Below are 14,381 nucleotides of genomic sequence, written 5' to 3'. Positions count from 1 at the left end.
AAAGTTCATTTGTATAAGTTCTCTATAATAAACTTCATACATTTATTTTTAAAATGAAGCACTAAATCATCATACACAGAGAGCACAGCACAGGCTTCAAACTTCAACAAAAAGTAGCTATATTTCATTTTGTCAATAACAGAAACCAAATCCACCAATCATAGGGCTACATCATGCCATAGTCGACGACCTAAAACGACAACTTCGAGCTTATACAAGGAAGGTATGTGGAGGTACCAACAGAAAGAAAACGTATGGTGATAAAGCCGAATTTCTACTACCTATCTACTACTCTCGGGAAACTATAAAGCCTTCCGCGAAACTATTATAGAAACAAGAAAAACTCCCATGGCCTTGAATTTTCTCGGCCCACTGTCTCAGGCTTCAGTATCTTCCTCTTCGTCGTCATCTTCAGAACCATCGCTGCCCTGCAGGAATATCAAAGATTGTTCTAGAATGAGAAAAGGTTCGATTATATGAAACGATTCAAACCAGAAAATTATCCGAAATGAGGTGTCATTTCATAGCAAGTTCAATGTCTCACATTGCATTGTAAAATAAGCTACACAAATGTGGAGTAGTTTATGCATTTACCTCATCATCTTCGTCATCATCCATTTCAAGATCCTCTTCAGCCTCCTACATAAAATAGAAATAAGCTATATTGAATAACAAGGTATTTATATATGAATAAAATGATTATATCCTACATTTCGAAATCATAGGAAACTGAACTTTCTAGAAATAAATGGAATGCAAGCAAAAAGAGATAGGAGTAATAAATTGCGAAATTTACATTGTTAAAATACGCAAGAGGATTGGGCCACAAATCATCCTTGATTATATCTGCCACCTATTATGAAAGATGAGTAAAAAAATTATCAGCTTGACGAAAAAACTTAAGTGGAAGTACTCGTTTAAACATAAGCCATGATTCGGCATAATTACCTCATCACTAAGTTCGTACATGTCACCTTTAAACTCAGACTCAGTAAACCAGGAAAAGAAGCTACAGGAATTAGAACTGAAGTAAGTAATCATTGCTTCAATAGGATCAGTGAGAGATAATGCCAGACAATTACTAAAGTAGGAGAACAACTTATTCAGAGAAAGAGTACGTATAAGTATCATTATCAAGATGGCACACACGATGAGCTAAACTAAGATGCAAAGAACCTTCCCATGGCAGTAAGGTAATACACAGCCTTTGGCCTCCTTGTTAATGTGGCAATAGAGACCATACTCGTTTACCATATAATATGTGTGTGAGAGAGGGAGGAAGGGGTGGAGGGAAACAAACCTTTCCTCAGCAAGAGATCGCTTGCTTCCTTTCTTCTCCTCAGAAGTACCATTAGGCATGCCCTTCAGAATCCAAATATGCATAGGGAATTTTCAACACACTATACAAAAACATAATCACCTCAAACAACCATTGAGTAAAACTTACCATGCCTTCTTTCCATTTTATATTAGTTGCGGTGATTTTCGTCACCCCCTCCTCTAGGAACCTGAAGGTCTTTGTGAGCTTGGTATCTTCAAAATGTGGATTGGGTTTGAACATCTGAGCAGATATATTTATAAGATTCCAGCATGTTTCCACACTTAACTCTCTTCTAAGGTGGGAGAAAAAGAAAAACTCACGAATGTGATGGAGTAACCGGATTTCACATCTTTGAAATCTTCCACTTCAATATTATCCAGATATTTGAAAATCTAACACAAGAGAAGGTCATAACAGTGAGAAAGATCATATCAAATATTTGTATTAAGTACAGCTAATGCTTAAGAAACATATCCCCTGTGAATGAAGAATACATCAGAAGTTGAAATAATAAGCTCCTCTATTGTCAAACCACACCCATGTTTGAGTCACCATAGAGACAGAGTTCAAATAAGAACAAAAAATGGCTTTTCTTTATCATATTTCTAAATGAATAAATTTATGTTGTCATGTTAAAAGCTTAAACCGAGAGGAGCTCTCTAAAAATTTCCAATTTAGGAAATGTATGATTACTCAGGGAAATCCCAAAACATGAAGTGAAACAGTTGGATGTGGACAGGGGACAAATATGATGCTATCTTCTTCGACAAAGCAAAGGTAGAGATTGGTACCTTTTGGTCTTCTTCAGTCAAGAGTTCAGTGAGGGCAGGATGACTCATAAACTGAAAGATATAAACGTAAGTCAGAACGAAAGTAAGTAGTCGCAAGCCTTCTAGTACCACATAAAATCTCTAAGATAATTAGCTAATAGTACTATAAATTATAAGTACTTACTGCAGTCGACCAGAAATCAGGGATTGACTTGATGACATCATTTCGCTTATCATAGACAGGCTTCCGAATGGCGTTGAACTGCTGCTCCAGCTCCAATACCTTTTCACTTGCTTCTTCATTAATCTAAAAGCAGAACAACAGAAAATACCTTGGTTCATTAGCATCACATCCAGCTCTAATTCTTCCCCACCAAACACTCTCCCCCACTATACAGCTCTCATCATGACAAGAGGCAAATCAACAAACTTACTTTGTGAACCTAATTTGTAGCTAAATATTTGTGAAAAAACACATACAGAGACAATGCAGGTTCAAAGCTAATTTTATTCATTCATTACCTAAAACTAAGTGAACAATTCATCATATTATATGTTAAGGATTTGCAACAATTACAATGGCTTAAGGGTTTCCACCATCAGAAAAATAAATTTGCAACTTGAAGTAAACATCAAAGAAAGTAGAAATACCTTTTCGAGATCCTCTTGAATTGACTGAAGCTTTTCAACACATTGAACGAGCTTTTCATCTATGACCTCCATCCCGTTCCTTTCTTCCTCCACCTCTTCCGATCTCTGCTTCTTTCCCTTCTCTGCTCCCATTTTTGTTCAAATTCAGAAGAATACACCTCAAAATTTTATGTTTTCGGTGTTTTCGACTGCTGTATGGGACCTTTGCTTAAACCCTAAATAAACCCTTCGTGCTGCCCACTGCGATAAAAGGGTTAAGCTGTGCCTCAAATTGCCTAGGGTTTGGGGGGCAAGAAGTGTAATTACAGAAAGTAAAGGGGTATAGCAAAAACTATTTACTTATCTTCTTTATTCTGTCCTTAAACAACATTGGCAGAATAAAAGTCAAATATGGTCCTAAACATATAATGATTTTATGATTTTGGTCCTATACATTATTTTTTGAATTATTACATCCCTGGGCAAAATCAGTTCATTTTGTATGGCTCCGTTGACCGTTACTTTTAGACGGAACCGTCCAAAATGGACTGATTTTGGCACGAGTTGAAATGTTTAGGATGCAAAAATTCAAAACATAATATCTGAGACCAAAATTGCAAAATGATCATATGTTCAGGCCAGTTTTAGTATTTACTCTTGTGAATATTTATTTGTGCCTTTATTTGGTTGATTTTCTTAGGCCTCTCTTGGTATGGTGGAATGGAATGGAATGGAGTGAGGAAAGAAATGACATTCCTACCTCCATTCCATTCCTTTGCTTGGTAAATATTTTTGTTAGAAATCACCATTCCTTTTGGAATGGTCATTCCATTCCACATGGAAATACCCATTCCATCCATTTAGCTAAGGAATGGTCATTCCATTCCATTCCATTTTCCTTCTTTCTTATTTTAAATTTTAACAAAATTATATAAAATTATTTTAATAATTGAAAAATCCACACACACTACACACAACATTTCACGCACTACACATCTCACACATTTCACAAACTACACATATTTTACACACTTCCACGCACTACACACACTACACATTTTCACACACTACACACATTTCAATCACATTTCACACACTATATATACTACACACATTTGACACACTACACGTATTTCTCACAATGAAGTAGAGGGAGAATCTTGGTAGAAACTCACGTTCCTTCCACCCCTCACAGAAGAAGAGTTCTCACAATCTACCACTCTGCAATTCAATAATCCCGTATGTTTTTTTGTTATATAGGTTCTGATTTTTTCCATATTGATTTGGTTGTCTTGAATAAATGTGTTATACCGCATTAGCGTAAAAGAAGATGTTTACTGTGAAGTTTAGAGTTCAAAGCAATAATCTTGTTTTTGAGTGACAATTCGTCCTCTAAAATGGAACTAAGGGTGTCTCCAACGGCGCCCTTTCCGTTCGCCCGTCGGGGACGGGTGACCTGACGGGCGCCATAGTGGGCGGGAAGGGCGCCCACGCCCGTCCCGAGTGCCCCTGCGATGGCCTCGCTCCTCCCGTCGACGGGCGAGTGGGACGGGCGCCACTGTGGCGAAGGTCGCCCGTCCCACTCGGACGTCCGACATTTTAATTTAATTTTTTTAAAAAAAACTCTATAAATAGGGCTCCTCCAATGTCATTTCATTCACACCACTTGTGTTGACAAGTTTATCTCTCTAACCTCTTTTTTCAATTATCTATAATGGCGAGTAGTCGAATGGGAGGGGCGAGTGGGAGGGGCGCCGCCAGAGACACCCTAACTAGAGCATTGAACATTTGACTGAACCACAATGGAATATTTTAAAAGTAAACAATCTCAAGCAGCGGCGGAACTACGTAGGGCCAAGCCCCCGCGCCGGCGGGGGCTTGGCCGGAACCGGAACCCTACCCCGCCTTATACCTCCCTTCTCCCACCGATCTCCGCCCCAATCAAGCCCTGCACTTGGACCGTCTAGATTTCAGGGAAACCGCCGCTGCGCTCTGTGAAATTGATTAATTGTGGGAGAAGATGAGACTTAATTGGGCTTATAAGTTTTTGGGCCATTTATATAATTGTTGGGCTGATTTTTAATTTTTGGAATAAAAATGCATTTGACTTAAGCATGTTCAAATAAAAATTTGAGGGGTATGTAAATGTTTATAATTTTATCAAATAAAATAATCTGAAGTGCATCAATACTGTGCAGTACGTTTTTTATAAGTTTTATATGCCCAAATACCTCCTAATTTACTTGGATTAAGATAATTTGTTTGATAGAATTAGAATTATATTATGCAAGTATCCTAATTTACTTGGTCCTTGGATTAAGATCATTGGTTTGGTAGAATTAGAATTATATTATGCAAGTAGTAGTTAATAAATTTATTAGCATGTGAAACTTGTTAAGGCATATTTGTAAAATAGTGAAACTTGTTAAGGCATATTTGTAAAAGAATAAATTTATTAGTATGTGAAACTTGTTAAGGTATATTTGTAAAATAGTGAAACTTGTTAAGGCATATTTGTAAAAGAATGGGAGATGAATGAATGAATAATATAGTAATTGAATATATTGAGAAACAAATTTTCAAAAAAATCAGAATGGAATTATTTTTAGGTGATTTCAAGACATAGCGATTTATCGAAAACAGTTACTCCCTCTGCCAGCCATTAGAAGTCTTTGTCCATTTTTATTATAAATGGTATGTACTCCTCATTTTCTACTAACTCATTCCACTCACATTCTATTATAAAACTAATACGTAAAAATGAGTCTCACATTCTACTACTCTATTTTTTTTTCATCCACTTTCTTTTACATTTCTTAAATAAAGTTAAATACTTTAATAATGTTATTATTATTTTAAAATTTTCAGCCCCGGCTTATTTAATTTCCTGGTTCCGCCACTGATCTCAAGGCTTCACGCTTATATACAGTGATTTCCAAGATTGAAAGCATGGCATGCGAGTACTAAAGCATGGGAAATGAGTGTCACATACCAAATTCAGTCCCAAACATAACAGGAACAAAAGATAGGCTAACCTTTCCAATCAAAACAGATTTTGCCGCATGTGTAGTGTGTGAAATGTGTATAATGTGTGTAGTATGTGAAATGTGTGGTGCTTTTTTTTGGTAGAATCAACATATTAATTATTCATATTTCATTCCATTCCATTTCTATATTAATCTGTAGTTATCAAACATAGGAATGGAATTAATCAAAGAATAACAATTTCATTCCTTTTACATTCTTGTGCTTGGTAAGCACAAGAATGGACATTCCATTCCATCATACCAAAGAGCCCCTTAGTATCTAAATTCCATTAATGAGAAAATCTGAGCATACAGAATCCGTAAGCCACAAAGGATAATAAACATGCCAAAACAAAATGCAGAAACAGAGTTACAACTCTATTAAATAATAAAATTAAATCTTCATCAATTATAGGAGAGTAGAAGAAAATAAAGTACTACTACTATTAAACAAAATCAAGACCGGTTTTGAACAAATATAAAACGTCATTTTGTGTTTCAATTTCTGATTAATGCACACAAATTAACTTTGAGGTATCATGTTACATGAACTAATTATGTACCAATAACATTGTAGAAAATAATGCTAATGTAAATCTTTTATCTTTTCAAGTATGAAATCCATCACTAAATACGAAATATTTCGTGATTAAACTTTTAGAAAAAATATTTTGTGAATACAAAATACATAAAAAAATATACCCATGAGTAGTGGCGGAGCTAGACATTTTACGTTGAAATCTACTAAAATTGCCTAACCTACTTACGAACATTTCTTTTTAATTTAAAACAAAAATCAATAATAGTACTTCTAGTATTTGAAATCAGATATTTACAGTATAATTTCTTGATATTAATCTTACACGAAAGAGAAACAACAAAAACATAGATATGAATTAGTTCAATAGGGACGTTTTTTGTGACATAGTAGTAATAGATTCGATCTCGAACAGATCCGAGCTGGCATCACTCGCCACGTCATCATCATCATAAGGTTTTGGAATGGCGTCCCACGTTAGGATCGCCTGCAGTTTCCTCTCCATACCCTTGCAGACTGTTTCTCCCTTGGCCTTGATTAATGTTGTTGCATAAACTTGGATGGAGTTTCTGGATTCTTCTAGATCTTTCTCATTAGTCTCCTCCATTCTACTTTGCGGCCGAGGATGCTTTATGCGAACGTCTTTCTTGTCGAAGCAAGTGAATCCGAAGATCATTCTCCTTCCAACGATGGCCCTTTTGGGTTCGCGAGAAAACGAGCCGACTCCATAGCTGGTGTTTGAGGTTGTGATGGCCTTTTGAGTTTCAAAACACTAATGAGGATTTCTTTAGCTGAGATTTTATCATCCATCTCACTTTCTACAAGTGGTAGAGTCTTCTCTAAATAATTAAAGGGAGATGAATAGAATAAAAACACAATAATATAATAGGAGTACTCACTACTTTGTCCTTTAAATAGAGGTGTATGCAATAATTGGAGAATTGTGTAGCTAAGTTTGGTCACACACACACTAGCATGTCGTGCAAGTAACACACGCATAATTTATTGTTGTCATCTTAGGAATGCATAATTCAAGCTAATCTCTAAGAGTTTGCAAATGAACAAGTGGTTGCAAAACAAGATTTAAATTCATCCACCCCCTTGTTATACTACATTTATTATAGAAAGCTCCAAACACGTACTCGCAAATGAGTTCCGTATACATGTAGGCTACTGCTAAGCCCTTACGGTTTTGTTTGAGACACTTCCCAAATGCCTTCGTTGAGATAACTCCTATAATTGCTTACCACTTTCACTTATTCTCCGATGTGGATGTTGCACCCCAACATGCTCTCACCACTTCATATTTATTTATTTATTTATTTTTCTTTGATTTTGTGGGAGACTTATTTGAAATTGGGTGTATTAAAGAGGCTTAATTAAATTGTGGGGACGATTCTTGTCGACTATGACTATCAAAGTACTGTCACATATACGATAATTGATTGGGGCTACTGATTACGAGACCCAACTATAATTCCATACTTTATTTAATTGGAGCTGTGAAATGGTCCTTGATTTGATTTTTCATGGCTAGTGTCGTGTGACTCCACACGTCTTTGTTTGATTCTTGTTGCATAATGCATAATTTAGAAGCTATGCATAGCTCACAAAAGTAGATACATTTCGTTATTGCCCTATTCCTATGATAATAATTATGCACACGCTACCTAATCCTTCACTTAATACTAAGATATTGTGTGTGTGTGTGTGTGTGTGTGAAAGGAGAACAAACTAAATTGACAAAACATATTCAAATTTTTAAATAAAATTTTGCAGTTGATAAGCTTAAGAGAAGCTTAGATCTTAATGCTACAAAAAAGTAAGTTTCAGAGAAAACAGGGGACATGCCTTCTTTTTTCTTCAGCTCACTTTGGGAAACTAGCAAGTGCAAAGAAAGCTATAGCTTCTTGTAGCTAATTTCTCTTCGACTATTTCTTCCAGAGCACGATATCCATGAAACACGGCCCACCAGATCTTCACAGAACATTTAGTTCATTTGGTCCATGCTGTACCCTCCCACTTATCTCCAAGCACAGGCCGGTGGTAACGCCTTTGCTTAAAGTTCTTTCCTTGGGAGTTTTTCTAGGACCTGGGTCGATGAATATTGGTTGAACTTTGAGATGCGGATTTGGTTTGATGCGGATATCTTCTTTTTCAGGTGGCCGGAGTAATATACTGTTTTGCATTTCTTCAGAAGCTTCATCCTCGTTCATAAGCACCTGCAGTCAAAGAAGTAGCACTTCAACATTTTTGCTTGGTCTTTTTCGTATTGATATGAGCTTAAGAGCTAATGGATATGCAGCACCGTGGAATGTGGATGGATAACATAATCAAAATAAAGGATATGCAAACCTTGCGCCCGAGCAGATCAAAGGTCATGACTACTTTACTTCGCTTGGATCGTTCAGCTTCTTCTATCTCCTCCCTTTTCTTTCTCAGAAGTTCCTTCTCCTGAGAGTAAAGTAGTAGCATACAACATTAATGATGTTAATTAAAATTAATTAAGTCATTCCAATATGTCTCTAGATAAATATTGTAGATAAAAACCTCATTCGAGAGCCAAGTATTTCCTTCCATCTCGTAGTAGTCACTCTGGTCATCTATTACCGTGGTACGTGCTGCTGCATTTCGGTCATATTCAACTAGCCTTTTAGCATATGCTTCAGCAGCTGCCTCAGCATCGGTTAAAACAATAAGTCCTTCATCCAAACCAGCATATGTGCTTCCCTCCCTCAGCACAAGGGCACCGCAAAAATTGCAAGGCCCCTCGCCCTCCTGCTCACACACTATCTTTCCACAAGATATACAATTGCTGACCAACCCATGACGGCGGGCTTGGCATGTGCATGGCTTCCCCTTCTGAAACACAATAGATCCTTTCGCAGCCTCAGCCAGAGAAATAACTTTTCCAGATTTTTTCTTTCTCGAACTACCTTGATTCACAGGTTTTTCATTTGTGGACGCCGCATGTTTAGATTGATTGTCCTGACTTGTGGAAGGCTTCGCCTCTTTTGGTGCTCTTTGTGCTTTTTTAGATGTGACAGAGGGACCTTCATCTGGACGTGGTTTGACATAGGCATGTAAACTGGAAGTTGGAGTGTCTTTGCTGGTATCGTACACATTTCTGTGACCTCTTCGTTTTAAGTACTCATCAGTTACACTCTTCCCAGCTTCCTCTCCAATGATATTCTGCAAAAAAAATTATAGATTACGATAATGTTGAACTACAGCTACAGCCTACGAATATAGCAATTAAAAATAATACTCCTACTATAACTTGGAAAGTAACAAATGGAAACATGAAGGTCATATTGTGATAAGAGACAATGGAAACATTGTAAAAGCAACTACTCTGGTGCAAAACAAACAATTTATACTATTCTGATAAACAAATGTAGTTGTAAGGGAGGATGTACTGGATAGTAATATTCAAACCTCGACCCTTTTGAATCAAAATCAAGGATAATAGATATTCATAGGGCCGTTCGGGTTGTCATGTTTACTTGTGACTAAAGACCATGTCTATTCTTATCTCTAGTTCTGTTGGCTTTTCTCAAAAGCTCAACCTGTATCTTCCCGTCGTCCCAGTGCCAAGATTACATTGTATCTAACTAATATTCATCCCACCTCCACCTTTGTGAATAATGTAATCCTACACAAACCCCATATTGTATCTCACTAGTATCTTGTCTAACAAATTGAACGCCACCATAGATGATAAAGCTGTAGTACTCATGCTACTATGGCATCAGTCTAAATTAAATGAAACTAGGCACTTCTGCAAGTATCCAACCACTACTCTCATCATATGGAACACCTAATGCACATAGCCTGTAAAGATGCATGATCTCAATAAGGTGAAACAAATATAAGTATGCAGACTGAATGCAACCTCTTGACAAAATCTACATAAAGCAACATAATTCAACGTTTACTACTAGCATAATCAAGGAGTAATACACGAACACCTTCATCATTAGGAAACATCTGATTGCTCAATACTATTCCAATCCAATTTTGCATACAACTCATCAAACATCTAAATACGCTTACACAGCCTAATCACACAAAATTCAGAAAATACTAAATCCCTAGCAACAAAGAAGAAGATTCCGCATCAACACAGGAACTGGAAGGCATAATCAGAAAAAGGAAAGATGAGGATTGAAGTAAAATTGGGCGTACATCAAGGTATTCCTTTGCATCGAGTGGAGGAGCCATCTCACAGTAGGAAACGAGGCCTGATATGATTTCGCCATCTAATTGGATACCGGTCTCAATTTTCTGGCACAGCTCCGTCAACGCCTTCTCCAACCACTGCCCCGTCGTCTCCACCCCCATTTTCCCCCTTTCTCTCTCGAATAAGGGAGGCTTTTTTCTCTCTCTGGGTTTTACGATCTAAGGGCTTGTTTGGATATCTGTATTTGTAATCGGAAGTGTATTTAATCACTTTTTTTAATCAATACTAATTTTTGTATTTCACCTTTTTAAATAAAAAAAATTATATATTTCAATTCTCATGGAGTAATTTTGAAGACACAAGAACAATAGCCTATACTTCTCTTCACTTCAGAACCATGAGCATGTCTCAGCTCCTTCTTAGGTTCGTTCCGTCTCAACCATCCACGTCCGATCGCATCACGAGCATAGTTCACACGTAGCTCCAACCGGCCTCCTTCCTCCTCACTCCCATCGCTTCTCTAACCTTCAACGCGTGATCCCATTCGCCCGCCTCTGCATAGATGTTCGACACTGAAATGTAGGTTCCGACATCATTAGGCTGCGATTCAAGAATCTTCTCAGCAGCCACCTTCCCTAGCTCGTGATCACCGTGCACTTTGCAAGCAGCGAGCAAAGTCTCCCACACTAAAACGGCCGGTTCCACAGGCATGCTGTCGATAAACCTCTTGGCCTCTTCTAGCCGCCCTGCTCGGCCAAGAAGATCCACCATGCACGCGTAATGCTTCTGACCAGGCTTGATCCCGTGGTCTCTGATCATCGATTGCAAATGGAAATGCCCTTCGTCTACTAAACCAGCGTGGCTACAAGCTGATAGCACACCAACGAAAGTGACACCATCAGGCTCTACTCCTGATCTCTTCATACGGTCAAAGAGCTGCAACGCCTCTGATCCTTTTCCATTGTTAGCGTAGCTTGCTATCATTGTCGTCCAGCCAACCAAATCGAGGTCTGTAATCTGCTGAAATGCCTTGTGACAGTCGCTGATGCTCCCGGATTTTGAGTACATCATCACAAGTGAACTTCCCACCGATGCATCTGTTTCAAAACCAACTTTAATGGTATATCCGTGAAGCTGTTCGCCTAATTCACTTGAAATAGCAAGAGCCCCCAAAATCGACGAACATGTGTAGGCGTCAGAGTTCACACCGGACATAAGCAAGTTGCGGAAAATCTCAAGAGCCTCCTCAACTTGTCCATATCGAGAGTATCCTGAAATCAAGGACGACCACAGTGCTTGATCTTTGATATGCGTCCTATCAAAAACAATCCTAGCTGAATCGAGATCACCACATTTTGTGTACATGTTCACTAGTGCAGAATCAACGATGGCCTGCTCACCACCAGACCAAAACCGAAGAGCAAAGGCGTGAACTTCTCTACCCAACTTCAAGGAACGAAGAGCAGAGCATGAATTCAGAACAGCAGCTAAAATCCTGTCATCGGGTTCGAATCCCATCTCTTGAAACAACCGAATAGCCTTATCTGCATATCCGTTTTCAGCTAAACCAATAATCATAGAGGTCCACGAAACATTATCTTTCCTCTCAAGTTGCTCAAAAGCCTTTAGAGAGTCCTCCAACTTGCGACATTTCGAATACATTGTCAGAATCGAACTGCCTACGCTGACTTCAGACAACATACCGAGTTTTAAAGAGTAACTATGCACCTGTCTCCCCAAAGCTAAACTATCTATCAAGCTTATGACACTAGAAACAATGTACATATTAGGATTAGTACCATTTTCTAACATATCTTGAAAAAAATTGATTGCTTTGTCGTAACTCCCACTTTGAACAAACGCAGATATCATGTTAGCCCAAACACCTACTTCCTTCATCTTCCCATTCTCTACAAAAACTTTCTCAGATAAATAAACCGCTCCTATTCTCGAATATGTACTTATAAGAGATGATTCGACTATAGGATCAATATTAAGCCCAACCTTAAAAGTCCAGCAATGGATCTGTAATGTTCCTTTAAACATATCGGGGTTTGTACACGCTGAAAGCACATTCGGAACAGTGAAACTGCTTAGTTCCTCTCCCGATTTCCTCATCTCATTGAGGACAGAAAAAGCAGAAACACAATCACCCTGCTTCGCAAAGCCGGAGATGATGACATTCCAAGAAACAACATTGAGCATTTTCATTAGTTTAAACTGCTTCACAGCATCAAGCATAGCTCCGGATTTAGCATAAAGATCGACAATGGCAGTTCCGACATAAACATCACCACCAACACCGCGCTTGATGACACACCCATGGATGCATTTCCCCAACTCTAGCTCCTCTACTGCAGCACAAGCAGTTAAAGCACTAGAAAATGTAAAAGAGTTCGGGGAAATACTGCTACGACGGCACATCTCCGCGAAAACATCCAACGCAACCAAATGGTCATTGCTCTTGACTGCGCCTGACACGACATGATTCCAACAAACGACATTCTCACAGTTATCAACATCATGTAACACCCTCAAAGCATCATCAAGATAACCACACTTGGCGAACAAATCTATCGTTGCAGCCCTCACGTACCCGTTAGATACGAACCCGTTTTTCCAAACGAGCCCGTAAACCTGTAAACCAATGGCTGCATTTCCCACATAGCCACAAGCAGAAAGAACACTGCCATAAGTGAACTCATCCATATCCGCGCCAACATTATGAATTTGACAAAAAAGCCTCCAAGAATAACCGTAAAGAGAATTCTTGTTACACCCCAAAATCATCGAATTCAATGTGACCGAGTTCCTCAGAGGAATTTCATCGAACAGCTTGAATGCACAGTCCATGCGACTGCATTCCGAGTAGGAAATGATCAGACTGTTGGCGGCGTAGAGATTTGAGCTTAATTCGTGGGTTTTGAAGAGAAGGGCGTGTGCTGCTTTGGCTTGTGCGAGTGTTAGATCCTTCAAATTTGTTGGGTTGCTGAGCAAGAGACGAGTGTCAAGCTCGATTCGACCACTACCTTCCAGTAGAGCGGCAGAGGAGCTGTATTTGCGGAATAGAAACAATATTTTCTTGCTGAGCATGATGATCTCTCGTGGAAATTTGGAGTGAAGCGCCATTAGTTTCAGTTTTCGGCTCTAGACAGAAGATGAACTAATTAGTTAAAAATAATATATTCACATTCAGTCAAGATGGCCGAGCGGTCTAAGGCGCCAGTTTCAGGTACTGGTCCGAAAGGGCGTGGGTTCAAATCCCACTCTTGACATTTCTTATTTTTTTTTTAACTATTTCTTGACATTTGTTATTTAAAGGTTTTTTTACGATTTGCTCAATTCGGGTTTAGCTTCGAGCCTAAGCCTAGATTGATTACATATTTTGTAATACGCTCCCTATATATAAGGTGATATATCATTGAGAAAAGATAATCAAGTCATCATCACAATGTAGACTTCAAACCTTTCATGATTCTGTCAATTAGCTTAACATTACTTATTTAATCCATCACTCATGTTAATTTACTATAAAATTTTTAATGTGTCGAGACTGTGTGATATGGGTTGATATGATTCGATTATATTTATAATGTTTGTAAAAGTATAACTACATAGTTATTTTATTTCTATGCAAATAAATTAGGGAGTATACAACTAGGGGCACTTGTATGGCCAATTGCGACATCGTTAGTGATTACAATTCAAAATATGGGAAAAATAAATGGCATCCAATCCCAATCATTCGTCAATTATACAAGTGTGCATGTTTAATTTTGATGTAACATCTATATACACGTGTCGCCTATTCGTTTGCCAGAATGCACCCTATTTGCTAATGCTCTTAATTGCATAAGAAACAGCGGATTATAACCACTACTGTAACGAAACATGAGGACTTAGTAGGTTTGAC

At 38.2% G+C, this 14,381-nt stretch overlaps 3 protein-coding genes and 1 non-coding gene across 4 annotated transcripts; 1 reads left to right on the top strand and 3 right to left on the bottom strand.

Moving 5' to 3' along the window:
- Positions 1–102: 102 nt before the first annotated feature.
- LOC125211469 (NAP1-related protein 2-like) lies at positions 103–3,021 on the bottom strand. The gene is made up of 10 exons (XM_048111275.1): positions 2,743–3,021; positions 2,276–2,398; positions 2,113–2,163; positions 1,642–1,713; positions 1,448–1,561; positions 1,301–1,362; positions 949–1,009; positions 797–853; positions 595–639; positions 103–428 (listed from the first exon to the last, which is right to left on the bottom strand). Exons 1-10 carry the CDS (start codon positions 2,872–2,874, stop codon positions 378–380), a joined length of 768 nt encoding a protein of 255 aa, XP_047967232.1. The 5' UTR covers positions 2,875–3,021; the 3' UTR covers positions 103–377.
- A 5,003-nt stretch (positions 3,022–8,024) lies between these two features.
- On the bottom strand, positions 8,025–10,700 carry LOC125215462 (activating signal cointegrator 1). The gene is made up of 4 exons (XM_048116885.1): positions 10,474–10,700; positions 8,836–9,477; positions 8,641–8,739; positions 8,025–8,507 (listed from the first exon to the last, which is right to left on the bottom strand). The coding sequence occupies exons 1-4, from the start codon at positions 10,627–10,629 to the stop codon at positions 8,265–8,267; spliced, it is 1,140 nt and encodes a 379-aa protein (XP_047972842.1). The 5' UTR covers positions 10,630–10,700; the 3' UTR covers positions 8,025–8,264.
- A 74-nt stretch (positions 10,701–10,774) lies between these two features.
- On the bottom strand, positions 10,775–13,561 carry LOC125215461 (pentatricopeptide repeat-containing protein At1g74600, chloroplastic-like). Its single transcript, XM_048116882.1, has one exon. It carries the CDS (start codon positions 13,559–13,561, stop codon positions 10,940–10,942), a length of 2,622 nt encoding a protein of 873 aa, XP_047972839.1. The 3' UTR covers positions 10,775–10,939.
- Positions 13,562–13,663: 102 nt separating this feature from the next.
- On the top strand, positions 13,664–13,743 carry TRNAL-CAG. Its single transcript has one exon. It is a non-coding gene; the product is annotated as a tRNA-Leu (tRNA).
- The last annotated feature ends 638 nt before the right edge of the window (positions 13,744–14,381 follow it).

Source organism: Salvia hispanica, chromosome 3 (assembly GCF_023119035.1).
Source record: "Salvia hispanica cultivar TCC Black 2014 chromosome 3, UniMelb_Shisp_WGS_1.0, whole genome shotgun sequence".
Classification (NCBI taxonomy): domain Eukaryota; kingdom Viridiplantae; phylum Streptophyta; class Magnoliopsida; order Lamiales; family Lamiaceae; genus Salvia; species Salvia hispanica.
This window is presented reverse-complemented; position numbering and strand designations above follow the sequence as displayed.